Here is a 23,802-nt window from a genome sequence, read left to right as displayed (position 1 = left end):
ACACCAGAAGGACTTATCATCATGAGAATTATAAATAAAATATTGTCACTCACCATTGAGAATGGGTCTTCAATTTGATTTCCAAACACTTGAGACCTAGAAGAAATAAAGCTCTGTGTCAAGTTTGATTCAGATAATTCCCGTGCACTACATAACGAATAAAACAAAGTGAAAACCACACAAACAAGAAACACGTATCAGTTACGAACACAAATTTTAGTAACTGCGGAATGAAGTCTAAAAACGTGAATCCATCACGTCTCGGTAACTTGCCTGATGTGCTCCAACGTTTGTGGATGAGGTGGATTAACCACAACAGGTTTGCTACCGGCTTTAATCTTCGTTTGTTGTACAGTGTCTGCATAAAAGAAATAGCACTGAATTAACAACAACAACAACAACGGCATTTTTTTTCGACTCCTTTAAAACGAAAAACAATGTAAATACATTTGGTCAATCGTAGCGCACGTGGAAAAAACCCGAAATGATCTTATCAGAGGTAACAAAGTACAGGAGAACGCGAACCTATGCTAAGCGTGGGAAAGGCAGGCAACCTGTGCAAGACGCGGAAAACATGCAACCAGTACCAAGCGCGGGGAAAACAGGTAACCGGTGCCATGCGCGGAAAACAGCAACCGGTACCAAGCGCGGGGAAAACAGGTAACCGGTGCAAGGCGCGGGAAAACATGCAGCCAGTACCAAGCGCGGGAAAAACAGGTAACCGGTGCAAGGCGCGGGAAAACATGCAGCCAGTACCAAGCACGGGAAAAACAGGTAACCGGTGCAAGGCGCGGGAAAACATGCAACCAGTACCAAGCGCGGGGAAAACAGGTAACCGGTGCAAGGCGCGGGAAAACATGCAGCCAGTACCAAGCGCGGGAAAAACAGGCAACCGGTGCAAGGCGCAGGAAAACATGCAGCCAGTACCAAGCGCGGGAAAAACAGGCAAACGGTGCAAGGCGCGGGAAAACATGCAGCCAGTACCAAGCGCGGGAAAAACATGCAACCGGTGCAAGACGCGGGAAAACATGCAACCAGTAACCAAGTGCGGGAAAAACAGGCAACCGGTGCAAGACGCGGGAAGACATGCAATCAGTAACCAAGCGCGGGAAAAACAGGCAACCGGTGCAAGGCGCGGGAAAACATGTAGCTAGTCTGAGCGGGAACAAAAATAACTTGTGCCAAGCGCGGGAAACCTGTATCCGGTACTTGTGATTGTCTTTTTTCACTCAAGTGGAAAGTATAGAAAAGTAAAATAAAGGGTAGGAAAAGGAAGGTAAGGAAGAAACACAACAGTATTTACCAGTAAACACTTTGAGGAATTCTTCACACCGGTCTTTCTCACGGACTAGAAATTCATAACATCCTCCAGGAATTGAGAATTCAACACGAAAACTCTACGCGAAAGAAAAATAATAATAATAAGACTATTAATAAGTGTAATATTCAAAAACTTGTCACTGTGTATTTCACCTTAGGACATTTCAAATCCCGGATACTTGTCCTTGAAAAAGAGAAATCTGGTTTCATTTTAAATGAAATACGTAAAACCTAGCGGGCAAGTTACACCTTATTTAAAAGAAGTAACATTTCTACTGTCTTTAGACGTTGTAAGGGTGTTACATTAAAACCTAAAACAAAGTAATAACCTTGCGTAATTAAAACAAACGCAAATAATACAATACAACGATAAGAACTGAAGCAAATATAAGAAAATGTCAAGCGCGGGAAAAGGCGGCCAAGCAAGTCACCGCTGTGATAGAGTGGTTTTCTGTTGTAATGCACGTTTGCTTTGAGATGATCTGTGATTGGTTAGCAAAATTCGCGCCACCTTCTCAACCAATAAGAAACAAAAAGAAAACCAATCGTGGCTTGCTCGTACGCATTTTTCCGCGCTTGGTGTCCGTTACATGTATTTGCTTCCAGTTCTGATTGGTTCATTGCCCTGTCTGCGTCTGTGGTGAATGGCCAGAGTAAAACGCAATTACTTTGGTTTTGGTTTTTCGACGCTCATTTGAAAACCACTCTATTAACGCAACACAATGAAACAATCAGAATTGAAGCAAAAGCCACGCGTCGCGATACTCAATCCAAAACCATTGGCTTAACAAGAAAAACCTGCTACTTGTTCCAGTAGACCTGCACACTTCAAAAGCTCTATTTCACTTGACCCTGATAACACGCAGCTACACTGTATTTTACGGCTGCGAGCAACATTGTTCTGTTGTTCGTTTTTTTCCTCTAGACCAACCATGTAAGACGTCACAAATGGTACAGGTCGACCCACTTGCTCTAAGCCCCAAGTATTCGCTCCCAAAAAACTCGGCTAATAGAGAGATTAGGAAATAAGCTTACGACAAACGGCAGAAATGGCCACGTGACCATGTTTATTACCCTATATTTACCACTTGCTATTTTCAGTTTCTCAGAAAAATTGAGTAGTTTGGCATTAGCATCAAAGGTCAGAATTATTCTGCACTAATCTCCTCTGTGTACTAATTTTTTCAAGAAAACATAAACGCGAAACTCACGTTTGCCGTAAATGCGATTCCGAATCTTTCTAATGTCAATTTTACAATGTTAACAGGGTAAAGTGACGACTCACCTGTCCGCCAAGACCTGCGTCAATAAACAGTAAATCATGTAACGGATGAGACCGCAGTGGAGTGAGGCAATCGTCAGGAGTACCACTAAAAACAAACAAACAAACAAACAAACAAACAGAAATTGGCACCAGTTTAACGAATTAAATTGAGAAATTAAAGCGGTTCAAAGATTTTATCCGTAAATTGTTGGCGTGAAATAAATATTTTGACACATTGAACATTCCATCATTGCTCCAATGATAGATGAAATTGCTGAAGGAGTTTAAAATTCAAGTTTAAAGTGAGGCCACTTTAAGTATGAGCTGTTCAAATTAAGAAACTTCTGTGAGTATAATTCAGGTTAGAAAATAGAAATCGAATCTGCACGCCGTTCCACTTCTAAGCTTCTCACCTCGGAAAAAGAAATCCGAGTGCTCCTATCAGGAGTCGAACCTAAGACCTTCCGATTACTAGTTCGAATGCTCTCCCACTGAGCTACAGGAGACTCGTTGGAGTTAAGGCCATTAGACTAAGTTCATGGGACAAACATCCTGCATATTGCTAGGATTGGAGTGTCATGTGCGGCATATGCGTAATGGAATAAATGTGATGGAGTATTTAAGTTATTGTTAGGGCGGTCTTCAATTGAATGTCGACAATAATTCGCGTTTCCATTGCTTTTGATTTAGTCCTCTCTGTGATTAGTTGGCAAAACTCGCGCCACTTTTTCAACCAGTGACGACAAAACCCAAATCAATCGTGACTTGCTCGCACGCTTTTCCCCTCGCTTTACGCCAGTGACATGTATTTGCTTCGAGTTCTGATTGGTTCATTACGCTGTTCACGTCTGCTGTGATTGGTCAGACCACATGTCACCAGTTTTTCTGCGGCTTGAATTTGGTACACGATGCGACTGAAAGGCCAAAATAAATTAGGTCATTAAATCGGCTATTTTATTATGTTACTGTACCTTCCTCTGAGGGAAAATCTGCAGAGATAGAACATCACATTGGATACGATCATGAGGGAAGGAGTTTCCTCTGTGCTACCATAAATAATTACTGGGGCCTTGTAAAGGAGAAAATACAGAAAAAGAGTTAAAACAGCTACAGTAGGCAGTACTCATTGAACTGCAGTGTGTGATATGTTAAGAACACCAGACCAAACCATTTGGGACTCTGCTGCTAAGAGAACCATAGTCTCAAAGTACATGAAATCCTGAGTTCAAACCATTTACTATAAAAAACTAAGAGTCTTACCTTCAGTAGGCATCTGAACTCTTCATGACTACCCCACCGAAACAATGACACCTCGAAAAACAGCTTGAGCTTGTGATCGCAGCTTTGAAACTCGTCCGGTGATAAGCGAAAGCTTAAAGCCACATTTTGCTCCATCGAAGTTGGAGTTGATGCCCTCGAGCTTGAGTTGGAAGAGCTTCGCGAGTCCTCTGAACTAGCGCTTGGGCTGTTCCCGTATAGTCGGCCACCTAACCTGTTAATCAGGTTGTTGAAAATCATTTTGGGTGTCGGAGATCTGGACAAACTGGTTGGCACTGGTGGCTGCAAAGCACTATCGGTGGTTTTAGGTGTGCTACAGTTAGAACTTGCATTGTGACTTATTTTTCTTTGCGCTGAAAAATAGCTCTGTTCAGAACGTTTTCTTGCCGGCGTCCCCTGCGAAGAAGTTTTAGATAATGTGTTTCCGTAATCTGGTAGAGACTGACTCAATTGTTCTGCTGTCCCGTTATGATCATGCAACTTCTGGCGAGTGTGACGCAATTTCCGGTCAGCATCACGCAACTTTGGGACAGTGTCACGCTGCTCCCTGTCATAGTCACACAATTTCCTGTCAGGCTGAGTTGATGGCAATCCATCAATCACATCCTCAAAAGATTTGCTTCTAGTCGAAGACATGCCTGTTGAACCATACGCCGTAGTTTGTGGAGATTCGTAATATTTTGATTCCTTCAGGGAATGGCTCAAGGCGCTTGTCCTCACTTTAGTTGCACTGATAGTCTTTTTTGTTAAAGTATACTTTTCCTTGTTGCCGGCTACTTTAAAATTGCCAGAGTTCTTGATTAAGAATTTCTTCTGAACGTTTTTAGTCTTTTGGAATGTTCCCTGGCCATTTTCAACAGGAACACTGTCTGACGCGTTTGAACACAAGTCTGGGACATCAGATGGTTGGTCCAATGACTTTTTTGCTTTGGGAATAACATCAGGGCTTTCTTCTGTCACAGCAAAATTTCCCTCTTGCCTACAGAATGTAAATGAACTGAATGTCAGTACAAAACGAATAGAGTGTACTCTATATGATTCCCGCCGAGGTGGGAGATTTTTTTCTTCGCCTCTTGTGAACTCTCATTTAGTGCTAATGTTCAGTGGGAAATTCATGCGTTCACTTTAGCACTTTAACATACACTGCAATGTTAATTCTCTGATCTATCATTTATGTCCTTAGTGTTAGCGGCACAACATTAATAGGCCATTTCCGAGTTGCCGTAAACCTCATTATGAAAGCGAGGCTAAGTGCAAAGCTTTTCTTATGAAAATTAGTTTTGTTTGCATATGAATGAAAACTAATTTTCATAATAAAAACTTTGCACTTAGCCTCGCTTTCATAATGAGGTTTACGACAACTCGGAAATGGCCTATTTGTCCCCTTCACATTCACATTGGCACAATCACCACCATAATCGCCCACGACTTGCTCCCGCCTGCTCAGTCGATAGAACAACGGTCGTGGGCTCGATTCCCTCCGAGGTCGGATATTTTTTTGTTGCCTCGTCGATCGCCCATTTTCTTGCTAGGGCTAACGCTCAGTGGGAAATTCATAGGTTCACTTTAACACTTTAACACAAACTACAAAGTTAATTCTCTTTTCCGTCATTTATATGGACAAATGGTTGGATTGTGGGATTTCACTAAAACAAGTACAAACCAAATGCAGTCACACAACTAAAGGCCCGTTTATGCATATGACTTTTGATACAACTTTTGCCACACTTTACTGTAATATTTCTTGTGCAAGGTTGCGACTTCAAATTGCACGTCAAAACCAACTGCGATTTCAGTGCGATATCACTACAAATTTGCATCAAGTTTGAGACATGCTCGAAACCCCTGTGTTATTGCGGCAATAAATCTTGCTGAAATCGCCACTAGTTTTCGCACGGGATTTAAAACTGCAACTCCAGCGCGACAAAAATTGCACAAAAGTTGCTAGTGTAAACTGGCCTTAAAAAACGGTTAGTTACACAATATTTCTTGCATCTGTTCCGTAAGACATTCCAGTGAAAGGAATATTATCCCTCTCCCATTTGGATAAGAAGTTAGTCGACCGAAAAGATTCATACCACCCCTCCCCTAGGATCCATTTCCACCGCTCCCTCGGGCCCGGTTTTCCTCCCCGAGAAAGGAAGAAGGGGTGAGCGCGGGCTCACTTCCCGAACAGCGGGTGGCAATCGAACCTAACCCCTCTCCCAAAAACCCTCTCCCACCAATTAAAACACACAAAAACATACTCTTTGTCCAGTGTTACAAAACCGTTGCTTTTAGGATGATCTGCACTCTCTGTCAGTACTGGTTCTTGTGTTGTAAGCTGCTCAACGGTCTCCTGGTATGATGAAGAGGATGAAGATGACGAGATATGAACAAGAGCCGTGACAGGCAGATCACCGTTCAGTGACTTAATAGAGCTTGTATTCAGCGTAGGAGCTCCGGCATGCTCTCTTACATAATCTTCAATGCTCCAAAGAGGAACGACTGGTTTATTCTGTCCTGGTGATGACACTATCACAGTCATGGAGCTACCACAATCAGGACAGACAAGATCATCCGAGTTTTCTGGCCTTGTATACTCTGCAGAGCACTTCAAGCACTGGCAATGTAAGGTCAGAAAGGATTATTGTGTCTTTGAATTTCTTTAATAAGTAATTAAGGCGGTTCTAACATTACAACTATTATTTGAATGAATCTTTACGGATTACTATTCAAACGAAAGCTTCTGAGCAGTACTTTCCTGTGCTGCTGTTTATTACGCTGTACAAGGTGGTTCTATATTTTTGAGTCTGTGAATGTTATCCTTAACTGTTCAAATGAAAGCTACTGAGCAGTATTTTCCCGTAGTGCTGTTTATCGTGTTGTAAAGGGTGGTTCAACATTTTGAGTGTGTGAATGCAATCCTTAAGTGTGACCGTTCAAACGAAAGCTACTGAGCATTTATTACGCTGTTCAAGATGGTTCCACCTTTTGAGTCTGTGGGTGAAATCCTAAAGTGTGACCATTCAAATGAAAGCTACTGAGCAGTGCTTTCCTGTGGTGCTGTTTCTTACACTGTATAATGTAGCTCTAACTTTTGAGAGTGTGGACGAAAGTGTGGACATTCAAAATAATAGCTATCTAGTTGTAGTTTTCTGCGGTGTGGTGTGGTGTGGTTTCTGTGGTGTCTGGCTCTCCTGAGGGCGACGAGTTAACGGAAGTTTGCTCGACAAACGTAGTGCCTCACCTGATAACGGTCAGCAGAAGATTCTTTGATTTGTTTGTTCGCAGTTACAAATGGCTTCAAGATTTCCGCAAATCGCTAACGTAGCAAAACAAAAAACAGAAAAAAATGTAAACAGAAAGAAAACAAAGGTTAAAAACACAGGTCTCAAAAAGATGGGGTTGGCCAAGCTAGAATGAGCTTAAGAACCCTCACGTTCTTGTCTAGTTCCTGTACGGTTTTCTCCCAGGCCCTCACAGTCAATTCATTTCGGTGACGTAACCAAAGCGCACGTGATCCGAAACGGATTGACCGAGTTGAACTGAGGCAGAGAGAGGCCAAGGAACTAGGCAACCTCACGCCGACAAAAAGGCGAGCCCCGCCTATCATGTCGCTGTCGTGTTTAGTTTTCTACGCAGTATCAGCCTTGCTCACTTCAGATACTTGTATGTTTATTTCTCGCTAGTTGAATCTTTCACAGATCCTGTGTATAGCAGCAGCAGTTTTGTTCGCGGTCCTTTGCCACTTATGCCCAGGTACAAGAATGAAACTTTTGGATGCAGGGGACCACACGACGCAAAATAAACTGTTCTGAATACGTTCCGTTGCCGGATCTCTTGTAGTAGAAATGCACGTGCCAGACGTCACTTTACGTGTAAATAAACGAAACTGGTTGCAGGGCTGACACTACGGCAAAGGGCTTGTTTATTTGGGCCAATATTTCAACTAGTACAACTAGTCTTCTTCAGAGCCAGAGTTACAAAGAGTTTCAAATAAATAACTGTGGCCCTTTGCCGTAGTGTCAGCACTGCAATCAGTTTGGTTTATTTACAACAACGACCAAGCGCACCATTACTGACGCCGAAAATAAGGAAGGTTCTCTGATTTCATACTCACCAGCGCATCCTTGTGGCTTTCCATAACATAATCACGGGCTCGTCGATCTGGATTGATGTAACTAAATTCCAGATGTATAACAGTGTGTTCATCTTCCATTCTGTCCACACGCACACCTTGTAAACAACTTGTTTCCAACTTGGAAATGACCTGAAAATGCATGGCAATGGAAAATTAGCAGCAAACGTTTTGTACGTCCACTGGTAAAATGTCTCTGCATCATCACTGCACTAGATAGCGTCACCGAACTGCAGGCTCTTCATGAAGGGACTATGTCAGCTGGAGCACATGCGCAGTAGAGTCCAGTTGAGACTAATTTGCAAACAACTCGTCGCGGGATTTTTGCTTTTCCGCCATTGCAAAAGCTTTCAAACATATCGCAGCAAACAGCTTCTGTAATTACTAAAGAACGTTTGTAAATAAAAAAATTCAGCTAACTTTCCGAGGATGGACGCGATTCAAACAGATGGGCCCAGTTGTCCACAGCCCAATTAAGCTAATCCTGAATTAACCTGAACTTTGACTCGAGTTTAATTACTAACCAATAAAGATTTTTCGAAAAGATGTTTTCCTTCAGTTTTGACTTGGCCTTTTCTTTACCCTAAGCTTGAAATTTGCTATCTAAGACTTTTTTAACGAGCGAAATGAAAACCTCGGTTAACTTTTAATAAGGGAATAGCGTTAATCGGCTTTCGATCAACCAGGCCCTGAACTCCCCGACGGTATTTGAAAAACATTGGGCCAACGATTTCAAAGTGCTTTTCATCAAAGTGCGCATGCGCCTGGGGTGACATAGTCCCTTTAAGCCATGTCCACCTTTTGAGCTAAAATCCACTTACTAGACACGCTTGACTGATTTCTTTTGTTCACAACTAGTTACCAATGCTTCGCTTGACTTGGTTCAGTCTTGCATACAAAAGGCATCACTCGAGCATTGATACATCCCTAGCGTAGGTCGCTTACGTTTTATAGAAAAGTAATAGGCTATTTCTTGTTTTTTTAGCATTCTTGGAGTAATTTCGATTTTAAGGCAAAAAAGCCACATACTCATCTTTTGCACAAATCCATTCAATTTACTTTCGGACTTATATTATATACTTAACAGCAACCAGGAGTGAAAGTCGCATTGCTGGATTGTTTTAGAGTGATTTTACTAAACCCGTGAAATAGTTATTGGGATACTACGCGCTCTAACGCACTGATTCCATTGTCTTTGTTTGTTTACTTGTAGCTATAAAAGTATTTGGTATAAGTTGTTATTCTCTGTTTCACGGGTCAAGTAAAATCACTCTAGTAGACTCTTCTAGTCGCTATGTGCTTCAGAAGCAAGAGATAGTGACAGCTCGACAAACTAGTTTGCGCACCTTTCCAGTAAAGTTCTTCTCCACAACAAAGTCATCTTTGACTATCAAAAACAAAGGCACAGATGCGCCATCATCGTCTTCTGGGGTGGACTTGAGTGTTACCAGGAAATGGTGAGACTCGGAAAAATCTGTTCAAAACAGGAACATGGAAAAGACAGTCAAAATGGAAGTGTGGTGTTGCTTCTGCGCGTACTTTCTGCGCACCTCAAGATGGTCCGAGGAACACTGGTATATCACAGGAAACGAAGATACTAGCAAGTGTTATTGAAATCCAGAAAGAAAATTGGGGAAAACCAGGCATTTTTCAGAGATAATTAAGCTTCAATTTGGGAAAAAAAACTCCATACATCGTTTGGAACTTTAACGCTTTTTAAAATTAGTTCATTATCTCTGAAAAATGCGTGGTTACCCCCAATTTCCTATCTGGGTTTCAATAACACTTACTAGTATCTTACTAGTATCATTTTACTTTGCACTGACAGCAAGATAAGTCATGGCTTACGACACTGAACAGGTGTTAATAATGCTAAAGTTCCTACCCTCATCAGAAACAACACTGATACTACTTGTTGGACTGTTGATTTCCAATGTTTTGTCTTCTGAGAAACTTGACACAGATCCAGCATGGACAGCACTTGATGCTGGAAAGTAACCTGTGTGTTAGTTCATCCTTGCCAAATACCATTTTCCAAAACACAAATGCAGTATAACCAAGCAACTACCGATTCACTCTGTATAAAAGTGCAAGATCTCACATTTGAGATTTAGAATCGCGTTTACGGCAAACGGCAACCGTGAGATTCGCTGTTTGCCGTAAACTATTTCAGTCTAAATCTCTCTATTGCGGCAGTATCGCAAAGGTATCACTTACATCGCAATAGTATCGCAAAGGTATCACTTATATCGCAATAGTATCGCAAAGGTATCCCTTATATCGCAATAGTATCGCAAAGGTATCACTTATATCGCACTAGTATCGCAAATGGTATTTTAACGGGCGAGTCGACTTTCGGGCGAAACAACCGGATTCCATACCACAATAGTCAAAATTACCTTAAGAGTCACCCCTACTACTTAATGAGAGCTTCAAACCTCGAAAGTTTTATTACTGGTTATTCAACTTGGAGGGCACAATATAATCGTTTACTAATTTTTCTAAGATGCTTATTCACTTTTCACTCCACAAACCTTGATCCTGCTGCGATTCAACAGCTGGATTAGATACAACCTTGTCTGGGACAACTTGAGAAATGGATGGTAACCAGCCTGAAAGAAGAATTAAATCAACACAGGAAATTGTGATCAACTTTATGGTTGAGATCTTAATGAACAGTTTAAAAATTACCTCAACCAATTTGCCTAGGTACACCCAATTAATACAAGGTGACATTTTCCTTCCAGAGTACGTGTACTCCTGACTTGCAAACTGGTGTTCAACTAGGACGTTGACTAGTGCATGAAAAGCCAGTGTACAGGGCCAGGTTGTTCAAAAGCCGATTAACGCTAACCTACGATTATAAGTTAATCGAGGTTCTCAACTCGCTCTCCAGAAAGTGGTTTGAAAGCCTAATTTTCAAGCTAAAGGTAAAGGAATGTCTTAAGTCAAAACTGAGGGCCAAAAATCTTTTGGAAGAATCTTTATCGATAAGTAAGTAAACTTGAATCAAAGTTCACATTAATCGAGCTTTGAACAGCTTGGCCCAGGTGCCAAAAAGACGCCCTGTATTAACCTTAGAGAACCAATATTAAAATGTTCATTGTATATTCTCCTCACTCTTACCTGGCCCTGAGCACATCAGCTTATGAGTTTGTTTTCTCTAAAATTAGTTACCAAGGCCAATGCAGAGGAAAGGTATTGCATGCAATATTACCTTCTCCTCCTAATTGTCTCAATTTCTTAAGCTTTTCCACATCATCAGCATGTTCTGGTAACTGCTCTGTAGGTGCTGGGAAAAAAATATATGCAAATAACATACTTACATTAACATGCAAGCCATGCCAAAATGAGAATCAATGTTACATTTAATAAAATTTTATTTTACGAGCGTGCGTTGGATATGAGATGATAGATAGCCAACTAGACACGAAGCGATGAGTTGGCTGTAATCATCTCATATCCAACAAGCGCGAGTGGAATAATTGTTTCCTTAAAAACAACAGACAAACATTGCTAGATCTTGCTAATTTCATTTGGCAAGGAGGACAAGAAGACAATCCAATGGTTACAATTTCTCAGGCATGGTATAACGGCTTATATACCATGGTCACTAAGCCCGTCAAATCCCTGGAATTGCATTATACAATGATCCAGTTTTTAATAATTCCTGTAGTTATTATCCATCAGTCTATTTGGCTTCAACACGTTTTTCTTTCTTCCTGCCTGCATGTTTCTGTGACTTTGGTTCAGAGAGGAACTTGTTACAATTTTGTTCAAATTATACTGAAAATTGATCACGAAAAAACCACTCCATTCATACTTGCACATGATGTAGCTGTTGTCTGGTCTTCTGAATGTGATATCACTTCACTGTCTTCTTCAAAGTCAATCTCTCTTGCCACCAGCCTCTTGCCCCTCTTACCTTTCCCCTATAATTAAGAAAACAGTTTTACATTATTAATAATGAACATCACTTGTACATGTATTTTACCAGCAGTGATGTACTTGCTCATGTTGTAAGAATGTAGTCCACAATAATAATTTTTATTTGTGATAGCAAAGCGAACTTCATACGCTGACGAAACACACAAAATTAAAGGAGCTCTATCACAGAGATTTTGCTGTATTTTGGCCAAAACTGCACAAACATTTGACAAAGAAAATTTTCTCCAAAACAATATTGCTCTTACACCACTGTGACAAATATTAAGCGATTTCGTTAAGAAAGAATAAACTAACAATAACTTTTTAGTGATTTCTCCAATACAGAGGAAGAACTTGGAAAAATTGGCCAATTTCTTCAAGTTGCAATCCATATCCATCCTATCCATCCGCAGCCAAAGATAATTAATGCTAGTTTCTGTGCACTGGTAGGGTTGTTGTTAACAAAACTGAACCATTATTTTAACATTTCCTATAAAAATATATTTTCTTGCTATTCAAACTGACACTAAATATAGGCGACATTGCCCCTTTAAGGACAGTGCCTACTAATACTGAAGTATTTTTGCGCGGTTTATGGCTATGTGAAAAAAGCAGATCTTACCAAGGGCTATTGAAATTCAAAAAGAAAATTGGGGGTAACTTATGCATGTTTTTAGAGATAATTAAGCAAATATTGTTCTAAAAAGCAGTTAAATACAAAGCAATGTAAGGTGTTTTTTTTCCAAATTGAAACTTTATTATCTATGAAAAATGCAAGGTCACCCCCACTTTTCTTTTTGAAATACCAAGAGCACTAGCTAAGTTCTGCTTTCTCCGCATACAGTAGTTTTAAACCGCACAAAAATATCCCTGTATTGGTAGGCACCACCCATAGGAAACCCGAGTATCTCAAGATGCGCAGAACGTATGCGCAGTAACAAAAGTAGGCACCGTCCTTAAGCTTGATTTTTTGTACATAGTACCTTTGGTTTTTTCCTTTGTCTTGGTGCTGAATCAGATTCTTCTTGTGACTCAGATGACTCCATTAAATCTTCTGCAACTTTCCTGACCGCCCTGACGCGGGGGTGAGGCACTGATGTTTCAGGAATATATGACAACATGGATACTGGATGAACGTTTCTCCCAAGAAGCTGCAAGAAACAACAAAGCAACATCATGAACATACAAGCTGTCACCCTTTCAAAGGTGTCATTATTTCTCTTAAGAAGCCAACTGACCAAAAAAATGAATGTTTGGTTTATCAATAGAGTTGATAACTACAGGAGATTTGAATGCTGAAGTTTTGAGTATTTACTATTAGTCCTTTATCAGAGTAAATGATTTCCTCTGAATTTGCCTTTGGATTTGCTCTGACGAAGGGCTAACACTTAAAACGTCAGCACTCAAATCTCTTTATGCCAAATTACCTTATCAACTCTGTTGATAAACCAAACATTAATTTTGTTTCTACTCCCCACTGACACAGCAACGTGATTTCTTTATAAAATAACCCCCTTCACCAAAATAACAATTTTCCCACTGTAAGGTCTGGACAAAAATAAAAGTTAAGACGTCTTAACTATTAATAAAAGTAATTATGGAAATTGATGCAAATTTGTCTACATTTATGTTGCTTTTACAAAGTAATTACAATATTATTATTCATCACACATGTAATGTTTTACTATATGTCTTACAACCTCTTTTTTTCAGCTTAGTTAAAACACTGGTTTGTTTGACATTAAGGTGGTTGAAAAGTTGCAGACATTCACTTATAATAAATATTGTAAGTGTGACTTACAATTTGTTCTTCTGAGTCCAGTGGTTTCCCATCAATTTGTATCTGTCAAAAAAATACATGTACATGTAGGAAATTGGAAAAAAAAATTAACGGCATAAGTTCTAATCACCATACAGGTCTCACAGAAGTCAAAATTTATGTAGCTTCTAAGCTGGTCAAAGCAGCATGTACTGCCCTGTGATACAGTCGAACCTCCTGTAAGAAGACACCCTTGCGACCAGAAAAATTAAGAGTGTGTTTGTACATTGTATGTACCTGTAGCTGAGAACATGACCGAGGATCTGCTTACGAGACATGTCTGCCTGTGGGAGATGTCCATAAGCGGAGGTTCAACTGTACACTGCATGCATACTTTTGAGTTCTTTTGCCTTTACAGAGGGTCTACACATGGGTCAAAGAGGGGGGCATTGGGGTCGATTAGAAACCGAAAAATCACCCAAAAAATCACCCAAAACCAAAATAAATTTCGATGAAAAACCGAAAACCGAATAGAAAACGATCAAAACTGAAAATTTACACACCCCAATTTCCAAAACCCTTATCGATCTGATACATTGCTGACACGTGGAGCATACGGACTAATCTATATCAATTTCATCACAGTATTTGTGGATGCTATGGTCGTGAATCTGGCAAATCTTCTCGTCTCAGTTTTGACAAGGAAAATTGACAAAAATCCTTCATTGAATCACAATAGAGGACTTTGGGGGAATTTTGCAGTGGCAAAAAGCTATCTGATAGCTCTGAAAACCTCCACTGAAAATCAGCAATCAGTCACGTGTGACCTGTATTGACTGAAAAATGGTCTAACATGCAATTGTATCATTTTTGAGGAAACTAACCAAATCTGAAAACCTGCTTGTATTTTGGCCGAAAACCGAAAACCCACTGCTAAAAAAAAACAAAACTGCAAACAGCAACAGACATGAAAACCAAAAAACAGGTCCAAAAACTGGAGAAATGACCTAAAAGATGGCCAAAACCGAAAAACCAAAAATTACAACTACCCCCCCCCCCCCAAGTCAAATGGTAGAAAACAGACATAGAGCTCAAACTTCAGAAGTGGATGTGTGATACTATGAATTTTAAGAGTGCAATGCAGAAATGGTCTTTATCATAGATAAGAAGTACAGGTGTACATGACTCTTTGTACGCTGTAGAATCAAAATTTGAGATTGTGATGAAGATCAAACATGTACAGCATAATGGGAGAAAATTGACAGCAGGAAAGTTGGGCAATCCTTATACATGCACAGCAAAATGACACAGTACTTAGTGAAATGTATTAAGACATAAGATGATAATTTGATGTGGATGTTTCTAGTAGTGTCAGAAGTTTGTTGGGAATTGCCACATGATAAAGAGCAGGGGCAAATTAAGCTGTCAAAACCTACGAGGATTATCTTACGAATGAAGAACGCGGGTTGCAGTGTGGTAGAACTGAAGCATCACAATGCTGGACAGAGTGGAAGATGCTGAGAGAATTGAGAATTGATTTAGACCAACTTGATGATGATGATGATACATAGCACACAATGTTTTACCATCCAGTTTAGAAAATTCATGATAAACTTTATTACAGGTGTTAAAACTCACAGGTTCCACTCGTGGTACAGGATACAGACAAGCAATTGTAGCTCGGCGGTAGTATGGACAAAACACAACAGGATTCCCTTGAAGGTTTAACTGTGAGGAAAACGGAAATGTTATCCCTTACATGTAATCAGTAAAAATGCTGTATATCAGCTCTTGATTGCAAGAAATGATTAAGTGTAAATAGCTACAGTACATGTATGAAGTTTTACAAGAGTAGGTTTTTTATTTGATTTGATTTGATTTAATTAGTAATCCTTTTTTTCTTTTCAGAGGGCCACAAGTTCGTCAGTAATTTTTAGCTAAGTACTGTTAAATGAAGAGTCTCTTGGCCAAGACCAAACGCCATGTCAGACTGGCAAAGAACATTTCACAAGTATTTGACAATTTTTCAATTCTTTGTTACATGTTACCCTCTTAAAAAAAGTCTTACCTTAACCTAACTGAAAATTTTGAAACAAGTGAACATAAGAAAGATTGTGTACATACAGTACACATGAAGTAACATCTAGAAAAACTTGTTAACAAAAATGAATCAAAATAATTATCTCCTTTATTTCCCATCTGAAATGGACTATAAAACTTTACTTTTTTTGTGTCTCAGATGGAGTAAGATAAATTATTATTACTTAATTATAAATGTATTCTGGTCTGAGAAAGGGTACCCAAACTTTTGGCTTGATCATAACTTCATAGGCATCTTAAGGACATACAGTACATGTACGAGTGTGGACAATATGCAAGCCAGCGAGGCATGCGAGGCAGACATGCGAGGCATGAACAAAACATGCAAGGCATGCGAGTTTTCACCTGCAAGGCATGAACAAAAAGTGCGAGGCATGCAAAGCATCAACAACCCCCAACATAAATGCTAACCGTTAAGCTAACTGGGGAGCTATTTAAGCTAACCTGAGTGCTATTTAGGCTAATCTGAGTGCTTTTTAGGCTAACCGGAGTGTTTTTTAGGCTAGCCTGAGTGCCTCGCATGTCTGCCTCGCATGGCTCACTGGCTCACAGATTGTCAAGACCCTACATGTACGCTCCTACTCAAGGGAATAGATGCTGTGTACCTGTACTAAGATAATCACAACTTTAGTTAATAATAATTATATCACCAAAACCCTGAGTTGATCCATTCAACTGAGCCCTGCTGAAACCTGACAAACAGCACTGCATGGACAAAATTTAATGCTTTCAGCAAACTGGTCATAGTCATAACCAGAACTTAGATTCACATAAATCCACTCAAGAGAGATTTGCAATGCATGGCATTATTATTAAAAATTACCTTACGATTAAAGAGAAAGGTACTTACTGATATGAGGTCATGTAAATGAGCCAGAGGTGTTAATTCTGTTAAAGATGCTATACAGTTGAAGGAAACATCAAGGAAGCGCAGCCTGTTGAAAACCTGGATACCTACAAATTTGACCAACAAAACAGCAGTGATCAGGTTTATTTACTAGGAAACTAGTAACAATTAGTGCGTTTGATCTCATGGCATCCAGACCAAAACGATTCAACCCGCAGGACTTCACTTAGCCAGCGGGATTCAAAGCTCTCGCATGAAATCAAGGTGGTCAGCCAGACCAAGATGACACCCAAATCCTGAAATTGCACAGCATCCAGAAAGAAGCGACACAAATAGTATGTATATTTGTCCTAACTTCGAACGCAATGATAGTAAGTTGTGACTTGCACTGATAACAATTTGCTAGAGATTAAAAAATGACGTCTACACTACAACAAACAAATTTATTATCTTTGCACTTTAACCAGGTTTGTGTAGATACATGTATTGGGGTGGGCATCACAGGGCGTGTGTATTAAAATGCAAGTGGGTTGTCATGAAAACTGGAAAATAAGCCACAGCCTTCGCCGAATATTTTTTTTACACCAAATTGATGCTTTGTGGGAACCTACAATGTAGAAAGGGTAACAGTAAAATATTATTCATGTTTAAAATGTACATAACCGAAAACTTCTGGATTGAAAATAAACAAATAACATGAAAAAAAAATCAGTCAGTTTTTCAAGAAGGCAAACATAGTGTTTCTTCTACTTCAAAACAAAAATGACATACCTCTAGTTATATGTACAAATTTTTATACAAAGTTTATTGGCTTGAATGATTGATCACTGACATTCTGTCAGACAAAAGTAATAATACATGTGATGTACTGCTCCAATGTTACAAACCTGTCAAATTGTGAAGGTTGTTGTTTTTTAGAATGAGTGTCGTTAACTGGAATTTTAACGCCCCAACTTGTCCTGGTACCACGGGGATACAGTCCAGCTGGTTAAAACCCAAGTTGAGATGTTGGACTTCACACAAATACTGCAACACAACACAATGAAAAAAAAAATGCTGAAGGGCTCTTGGTAAGAGGAGCATATTATATGACGATTCTGCGAATTAAGTTGATGTGCCTTGTCCAGAATATTTACAACTTTACTGTCCATGATTGATGAACTGGTGAACTTAATATTAAGTGCTTACCTGAAGTGAATATGAATCATCAACCTCCTTATGGTGGATGTTGTTATGGCTCAAATTTAACACTCGAAGTTTTGGTAAAAGTTTCTAAATAAAATAAAAATAAATTTAACATATATAACAACACGCAAGTTGTCTAGAGTAATGTATAATTACAAAATAATAATTGTAAGTCACCTTTAGTTAACAATCTTAAAATTTAAAATCTAAGAATTTAAAATAAAAAACAACATGCACAGTGTAAGTTAGAGGAATGTATATTGTAGGTCACCTACAGGTATGGTTTGCATAGAACATTTCAGACTAAAACAGTTAATTGAATTCCAACCTATGTTTCTTGAAAAATATACATAATTATGTTATTTTAATATGTTATTCACTGGCTGGGAGGGCCATATCGGAAAAAAACTGTGCCCAAGGTTTTGAGAAAGGGCTTAGGGCCAGAGATGGGACAGAGGGCAAAGTTTTTCCCAATATGGACCAAAATAAGCCTGTGAATAACAATTTAATTTTTTTCCACAAGAAAACAAGCCCAGGTCTTGTAAAACATCATGCAACAAATCTGCTGAGGTTCGCAGGCAAGATAAAAAGAATTTCACCTCCTGCAGGCCGGAACCAATCAGATTTCATGAGCTACAGAATTCTGCCTGGTAGTAAACTGAGGAAAAAAAAGTACTGGATTAAGAATTAAGTTTAGTATTGATGACAAGTAAATGTACAAACCACAGAATCATCCAGCTGCCCAATCCCATTATAACTGAAATCAACATTCTCCAAGTGAGGCCAAGCAAATGGAGCATTCAGCCGATCTCCACCACAATGGACAAAAACCTCCTGCCAATTAAAATAATGAAATAATATTATTTTTATTAAAAGTTACAGTAAATTTGCATTTTTGTCTAATCAAAACCACTGTCTGGCTATTGTCGAACTTGCAATCTGATTGACTGAGTAGCTTTACCAATCAGTGAAAAGTAAAGGGGGACAGAGGGGGGCAGTGCTAGAGGGTAACAAGGTGGGGCCAGAAATCTTGGGGACAAGGTGGGTGGAAACTGGGAGTACATGTGTAAGGGATACAAGAAGTATAAGGTTAAATAAAATATAAATTTAAGTTAACCATTAAACCAGGCATACAGTTTTGAACAAACAAAAATAATAAATACAGTAACTGTGGCATCACAGTAACTACCAAAAGAAACCTTTGATTTACAGTGCAACAAAAATAAGTGAGATTACTGTTGGAGGAACAGATGTGACACTTAGGGTTTGAGTTATCAAAGTTCTAAAAATCCAAACTATGACTTTGAACATGCACCATCCCAGTCATCATAATGATTGAAGGATACAGTGTACTAAGTAGTGTTGTAGTCATGTCTTTCATTGAACTGTTATGTTAATCATATGCTATCACAAATCCATGCTAAGAAGTTGTCATTGACTTCCTTTTTATGGTAATGTACTTACATTGAGAGAGATCAGTGATCTTTGGCATATCAGCGTCTTGAGCTGAGGTCGTAATCCTTGAAAGCCTTGGATTAAACCAACAGGGACTTTCTTTATCTGTTCAAAAAATCAAACTCTGTTATCAAAGAACAAACCTCCAGGAATGGGACCCTTGGCAAACAAGGGCAACAAGGAATTATCACAAGTTGAATTTTACCTCCAATACTTGAAGAGCTCTAAAACAAGAGATGTTGATGAGTCCATCGATAGGGGAGCACGTTCCTTGCACTAGCTGATGGTGTAAAACATTTTAACTTGTTAGAAACATCTTTAATGAAACAACATTACTGTAATTATTTTGTAAGGGTACAGTGTTTGTGATCTGTTAATTTAAGTGTTGATCAACTGTTTCCATTTAGTAGTCCTGAAACCTCTTGTGGTAGATTTATAAGCAGTGGCAGGGGTTTCAATAAAATTTGAAGTAGACGGATGGTTGTTGTACATGTAGAGTAGCCGGTTGTGACAATTGGGGTCGTTAGGGCTCTACTTCTAGTGGGGTGCAGAAAATTTTGAGATCTGGAAGTAGGGAAATGCTATTGCCAGTCTGGGAACCAAATTGAGTACAATAGATAAGACAGATTTCTTACAGATCACTTGTGTTGTCCACGATCTCCATTTAACGTATCGGACAGCAAATAACGACAAGTGTCGATCGCGTTGTTCTTAACATTGTTTAAATGCTTGGAGTGTTATGTACAATATTCCAATAGATAAAAATGAGACAAACTGACTATTGGCAATTGACTTTGCTTGCCATTTCAGGAAAATACAGGTAGGAATTGGGAGGTAGAAATTATGGCAATGATAGACGGCGCTGATATAGAAAGTAGGTGGCGGAATTTGCCGGTTGCCGGCTTCTAATGAAACCCCTGAGTGTGTGTGTGTGTGTGTGTGGGGGGGGGGGGGGTTACTCCAATATACTGCTTGCCTACAAAGAATTTAGACTAGACTACATGTACACTGTACATGCAGGTTTCCTGGGAATTGACGCTTAAAAAGCATGTTTTTTAGCTGTTGTCGTACAAGTGCAAGATTTTGCATTTTTCGCTGGACTGTGATAACAACAATACTGACAGATGCTGACCGAGTTTCTTGAAAATAGTGAGTCTGGGATACTGGAAGGGATTCTTGGTCTTTAGTCTAGATAGTATATACTACAGGGTTGGAAAATGTAGCTGAGCTTGGCCTGGTTTAGATTAAGGGATTGAGAGGACTTCCCAGTGGCACACCCCCACCCAAAATTTTTTAGAGTATCCCCCCCCCCCCCACCAAGCCCCCTTGACAGATCTAAGGATAGGGTCTGGCCTGCTCCTCCTCCTTTTTTGTCAAAGAAAATAATAAGCAACAGAGGAAAAACAAGTTTTGAATTCTCAAAAACTTTTTTCCCCCAACCCTATAATTGGGTTAATGCCTGGCCTTACATGAAGCTCTACAGAGGTGAATAACTAGACTGTATAGTAGAGATTTTGCTATTCACTATATGAATGTTGATTTTGAAACAAGTGTACCAATAATAAACTGGAGGTTCAAAAAAGGTTTTAGTCAGACGGTTGTTCAATCATTGCATGGAAATCCACTTTTTGAAAACCGACACTTTGAAATTAAAGAAATGTTCTCGTTTTTGATTGGTTTTAATACAAACTACCAAAGCCAGACTTCTTTCTTGTAAACGTGACCTGTGATTGGCTGATCAATGTTGGGTGGCCCCGGTTGAGTTCGTTGCACTGTAAAATGTAACTGAAGACATAACTCTTTCAAGAATACCCAGTTTTCACTTCTGACAAAAAATCTACTAGGTTTAAATAAAATTTAAGTGACCTCCTTTTTATAGATATGAATAGTTAGAGATGAGTGTGCATATAATTATGTATTTGGTAAATACATTCAGATATAATTGAAGAAAATTCAGATTTACCCTCAAAGAAGGTGATCGTCTGAGAAAATCAAGAAGAAAGGTTATAGCTTCTTTGTCTCGGTATGAAATTCCTCTCTGCTTATTTTCTCCTTCACTTGATCCTTGTTGCCCTGAAAAAGTAAGGTTAGCAAAACATCTTCTAAGAATACAACATATCGTAAAACATTAACCTCTTATATCATAGAACAAATTCTCCTATCTTGTCTCCATACCTTACTTATAAAAGTACTGAGGAGACGTTATTGAAATAGCAAGAAAATTCACCTTAGGTGATCATATCTTTAATTCTCATGACCTCAGGGGCTGATATTAGCATTGATATTACAAGGTTAGGGCTCAAAGGGTTAAATGACAAGGGAACATTTTAATTAAGTACTCTGCAAATTAAATTTACTGTGACAGCATTAATTTTATTTGTTCTCTCAGAATCCATCACCTTGATAGTTTGGATCTAAATGGGTGTTTGTCAACTTGAGCTCAACTATACATATTAATTTTGATGCTTTAATCATTAAAAGGATACCAACTTTTGTAGTGGATCCAGGCCTTCAGGTAAGTACAGGGACCACTCTCAAAAGCTCAACGTAGTACTTCTCTTTGTGAAACAAAATATCTGGGCATCTCTGCCCTAAGGGGCCTTGTTTTTGGTCTAAAAAATACGGGAAGGGTCCCCTCCTCTAGATCTGCCACTCATCATCATCATTTATGTATACAGCTACAGTATTTCAATTACTGTTGTCAGATTAAAGGATGAAGCTATAAGGCAATACCTCAAGATTCTGTGGATTTTCTTTATGTATAAGTTCATCAAAATCAGCCATGCCTCATCCATCCAGTGAAGATATACATGTATGATGGCAAGCCATTTGGATGGAAGAAATGTTAGGATATCAAATGGATGAAGTGGCAGCCTCTTTGAAGATGTTTAAAAAAAAATGCTTTGTTTATAGTGGAAATGCACTTAGCAACCCAAAGCTAGTTTACAGGCATTCCCCTCAGAGATAACGGGAAACAAATAATAATCAAATCAAACATAACATGTTAAAAATCCCAACTGGAAGGAGGCAAACCAGCTGGCTATTTACAAGCGTGGCTGAAGCGGGACTTGAACCCGGGACTTTAAGCTTTAAGCCCGGAGCTTTAAGCTTTGACCTGACAACGTTAATTGAAATAGCTGTACACATAACACCTAAAAGCTAATAGCTCGTTCATAATGCATTATTATGTGCCACTGTACTTTCACCTTAAAATGGCTCTGATGTTTTAGTATGGATACAAAAACAACAAACATTTATACCCTACACTGTAGTTCAGAGTACAGTCAACTCTCTCATAAGCGACCACCCTTGGGGCACGAGAAAGTGGACGCTTACGGGAAAGATCAACAAAATAAGCCTAATACTGAATTGTTTAATTACTTACATAAAAATATTACCTTAGCAGCCACAATAAGGCAAATAGAAACAAATTTATTTGATTTTTTCACATCTATTCATTCTTCTGATGAAACTTTGTATAACATTTTGGAACAGATCACTGTAACAATTCCCATTTACCTACAGATCTAATTATAGCCATCTTCTCTGTCTGTAAACCGCTACATCTGTCAGCAGTCCGGGTTAGTGTCATTAAAAATTGAACTTTTGTTACTTCTGAGTAATGATTTACTAACGATCATATGTGATTATGTTGGATGGTCGCTTACCGGAAACAGAAAACAAAAGAATATGTGTAATTTCTGGCCTAAAACGTGGTCGCGGTCCCTTAAGAAATTTGAGTGGTGGTCGCTTATGAGAGAGCTCTTGAAACAGTATTTAACTGAGAAACAAAACGTTTTTTTATGAAGTGGTCGCTTACGGGAAAAGGTCGCTTAGGGGAAGTGGTCCCTATGAGAGAGTTGACTGTACCAGCATCCCACCCCGTACCTCCCTCAGGCCTTCAACAAATATTTCAAATTACTCTTTAGAATACAGCACTTTAAATGTAAATACTAAGAAGTATCTTATATCCTAAATAATGAAGGGGTGTGCGAAATAAGGCCCTAAGTGACTCCTGATGTACAGTCAACTTCTCCTTTTGCATCATAAGCAAATACAGGGCAATTTTGAAGGAGAATCTAGCAATTTATCAGAAGCCATTAAGAGCTTTTTTCCAGGCACCCCTTCATTATAAAATTGTTTATACTTTACCTGAATTGATAAGTTCAAAACAGTGGTTTAGGAAAACAAGTGATGTAGCTGTCAAGCAAAGTTGACTCTCTTGTCTTAAAATTGGATCACCTGGAAAAATTAAAATCAAAAAACAGACAGTTTGGTTTGGAAAACATGTACATTATGTCAAAGATCTTATGGGGGGGGGGGGGGAGGCTAATTGATTTGTGCCAACTTTTGGTGATTTTGCAATTTTTTTGGCATGGACTTGTAAAGGAGTTAACTTGAGACTGGTGTAGCGATTTTCATGCTACAATTGAGGCGTAAAACTTTGGCATATGAAACACAAATTTAGTTAACAATAATTACTATTGTAATTACTTCAAAATTTACTTTAAAATATTGTCTTTTGGCATACCATGTAATTCCCTTGA

At 39.1% G+C, this 23,802-nt stretch overlaps 1 protein-coding gene across 1 annotated transcript in view; it reads right to left on the bottom strand.

Moving 5' to 3' along the window:
* The window catches only part of LOC146482995 (serine/threonine-protein kinase 11-interacting protein-like), a 32,320-nt gene that overhangs the window by 7,745 nt on the left and 773 nt on the right, over window positions 1–23,802 (bottom strand). The window contains exons 2-26 of the mRNA XM_085106261.1: window positions 23,408–23,497; window positions 21,219–21,328; window positions 19,461–19,535; window positions 19,265–19,360; window positions 18,524–18,634; window positions 17,804–17,887; window positions 17,503–17,641; window positions 16,619–16,722; window positions 15,307–15,396; window positions 13,711–13,752; window positions 12,893–13,060; window positions 11,806–11,914; window positions 11,200–11,274; window positions 10,517–10,594; window positions 9,868–9,969; window positions 9,329–9,456; window positions 7,965–8,114; window positions 7,092–7,166; window positions 6,109–6,464; window positions 3,845–4,841; window positions 3,556–3,653; window positions 2,606–2,690; window positions 1,304–1,397; window positions 274–358; window positions 54–96 (exon numbers count right to left, since the gene is read on the bottom strand). Of these exons, the coding sequence (XP_084962387.1) occupies window positions 54–96; window positions 274–358; window positions 1,304–1,397; window positions 2,606–2,690; window positions 3,556–3,653; window positions 3,845–4,841; window positions 6,109–6,464; window positions 7,092–7,166; window positions 7,965–8,114; window positions 9,329–9,456; window positions 9,868–9,969; window positions 10,517–10,594; window positions 11,200–11,274; window positions 11,806–11,914; window positions 12,893–13,060; window positions 13,711–13,752; window positions 15,307–15,396; window positions 16,619–16,722; window positions 17,503–17,641; window positions 17,804–17,887; window positions 18,524–18,634; window positions 19,265–19,360; window positions 19,461–19,535; window positions 21,219–21,328; window positions 23,408–23,497 (3,584 nt within the window). The remainder of the gene's footprint in view (window positions 1–53; window positions 97–273; window positions 359–1,303; window positions 1,398–2,605; window positions 2,691–3,555; window positions 3,654–3,844; window positions 4,842–6,108; window positions 6,465–7,091; window positions 7,167–7,964; window positions 8,115–9,328; window positions 9,457–9,867; window positions 9,970–10,516; window positions 10,595–11,199; window positions 11,275–11,805; window positions 11,915–12,892; window positions 13,061–13,710; window positions 13,753–15,306; window positions 15,397–16,618; window positions 16,723–17,502; window positions 17,642–17,803; window positions 17,888–18,523; window positions 18,635–19,264; window positions 19,361–19,460; window positions 19,536–21,218; window positions 21,329–23,407; window positions 23,498–23,802) is intronic.

This window comes from Pavona decussata, unplaced genomic scaffold (genome assembly GCF_977016875.1).
Source record: "Pavona decussata unplaced genomic scaffold, jaPavDecu1.1 SCAFFOLD_40, whole genome shotgun sequence".
Lineage (NCBI taxonomy): Eukaryota > Metazoa > Cnidaria > Anthozoa > Scleractinia > Agariciidae > Pavona > Pavona decussata.
Note: the sequence above shows the minus strand (reverse complement) of the source record. Positions and strands in the feature narration are given on the sequence as shown.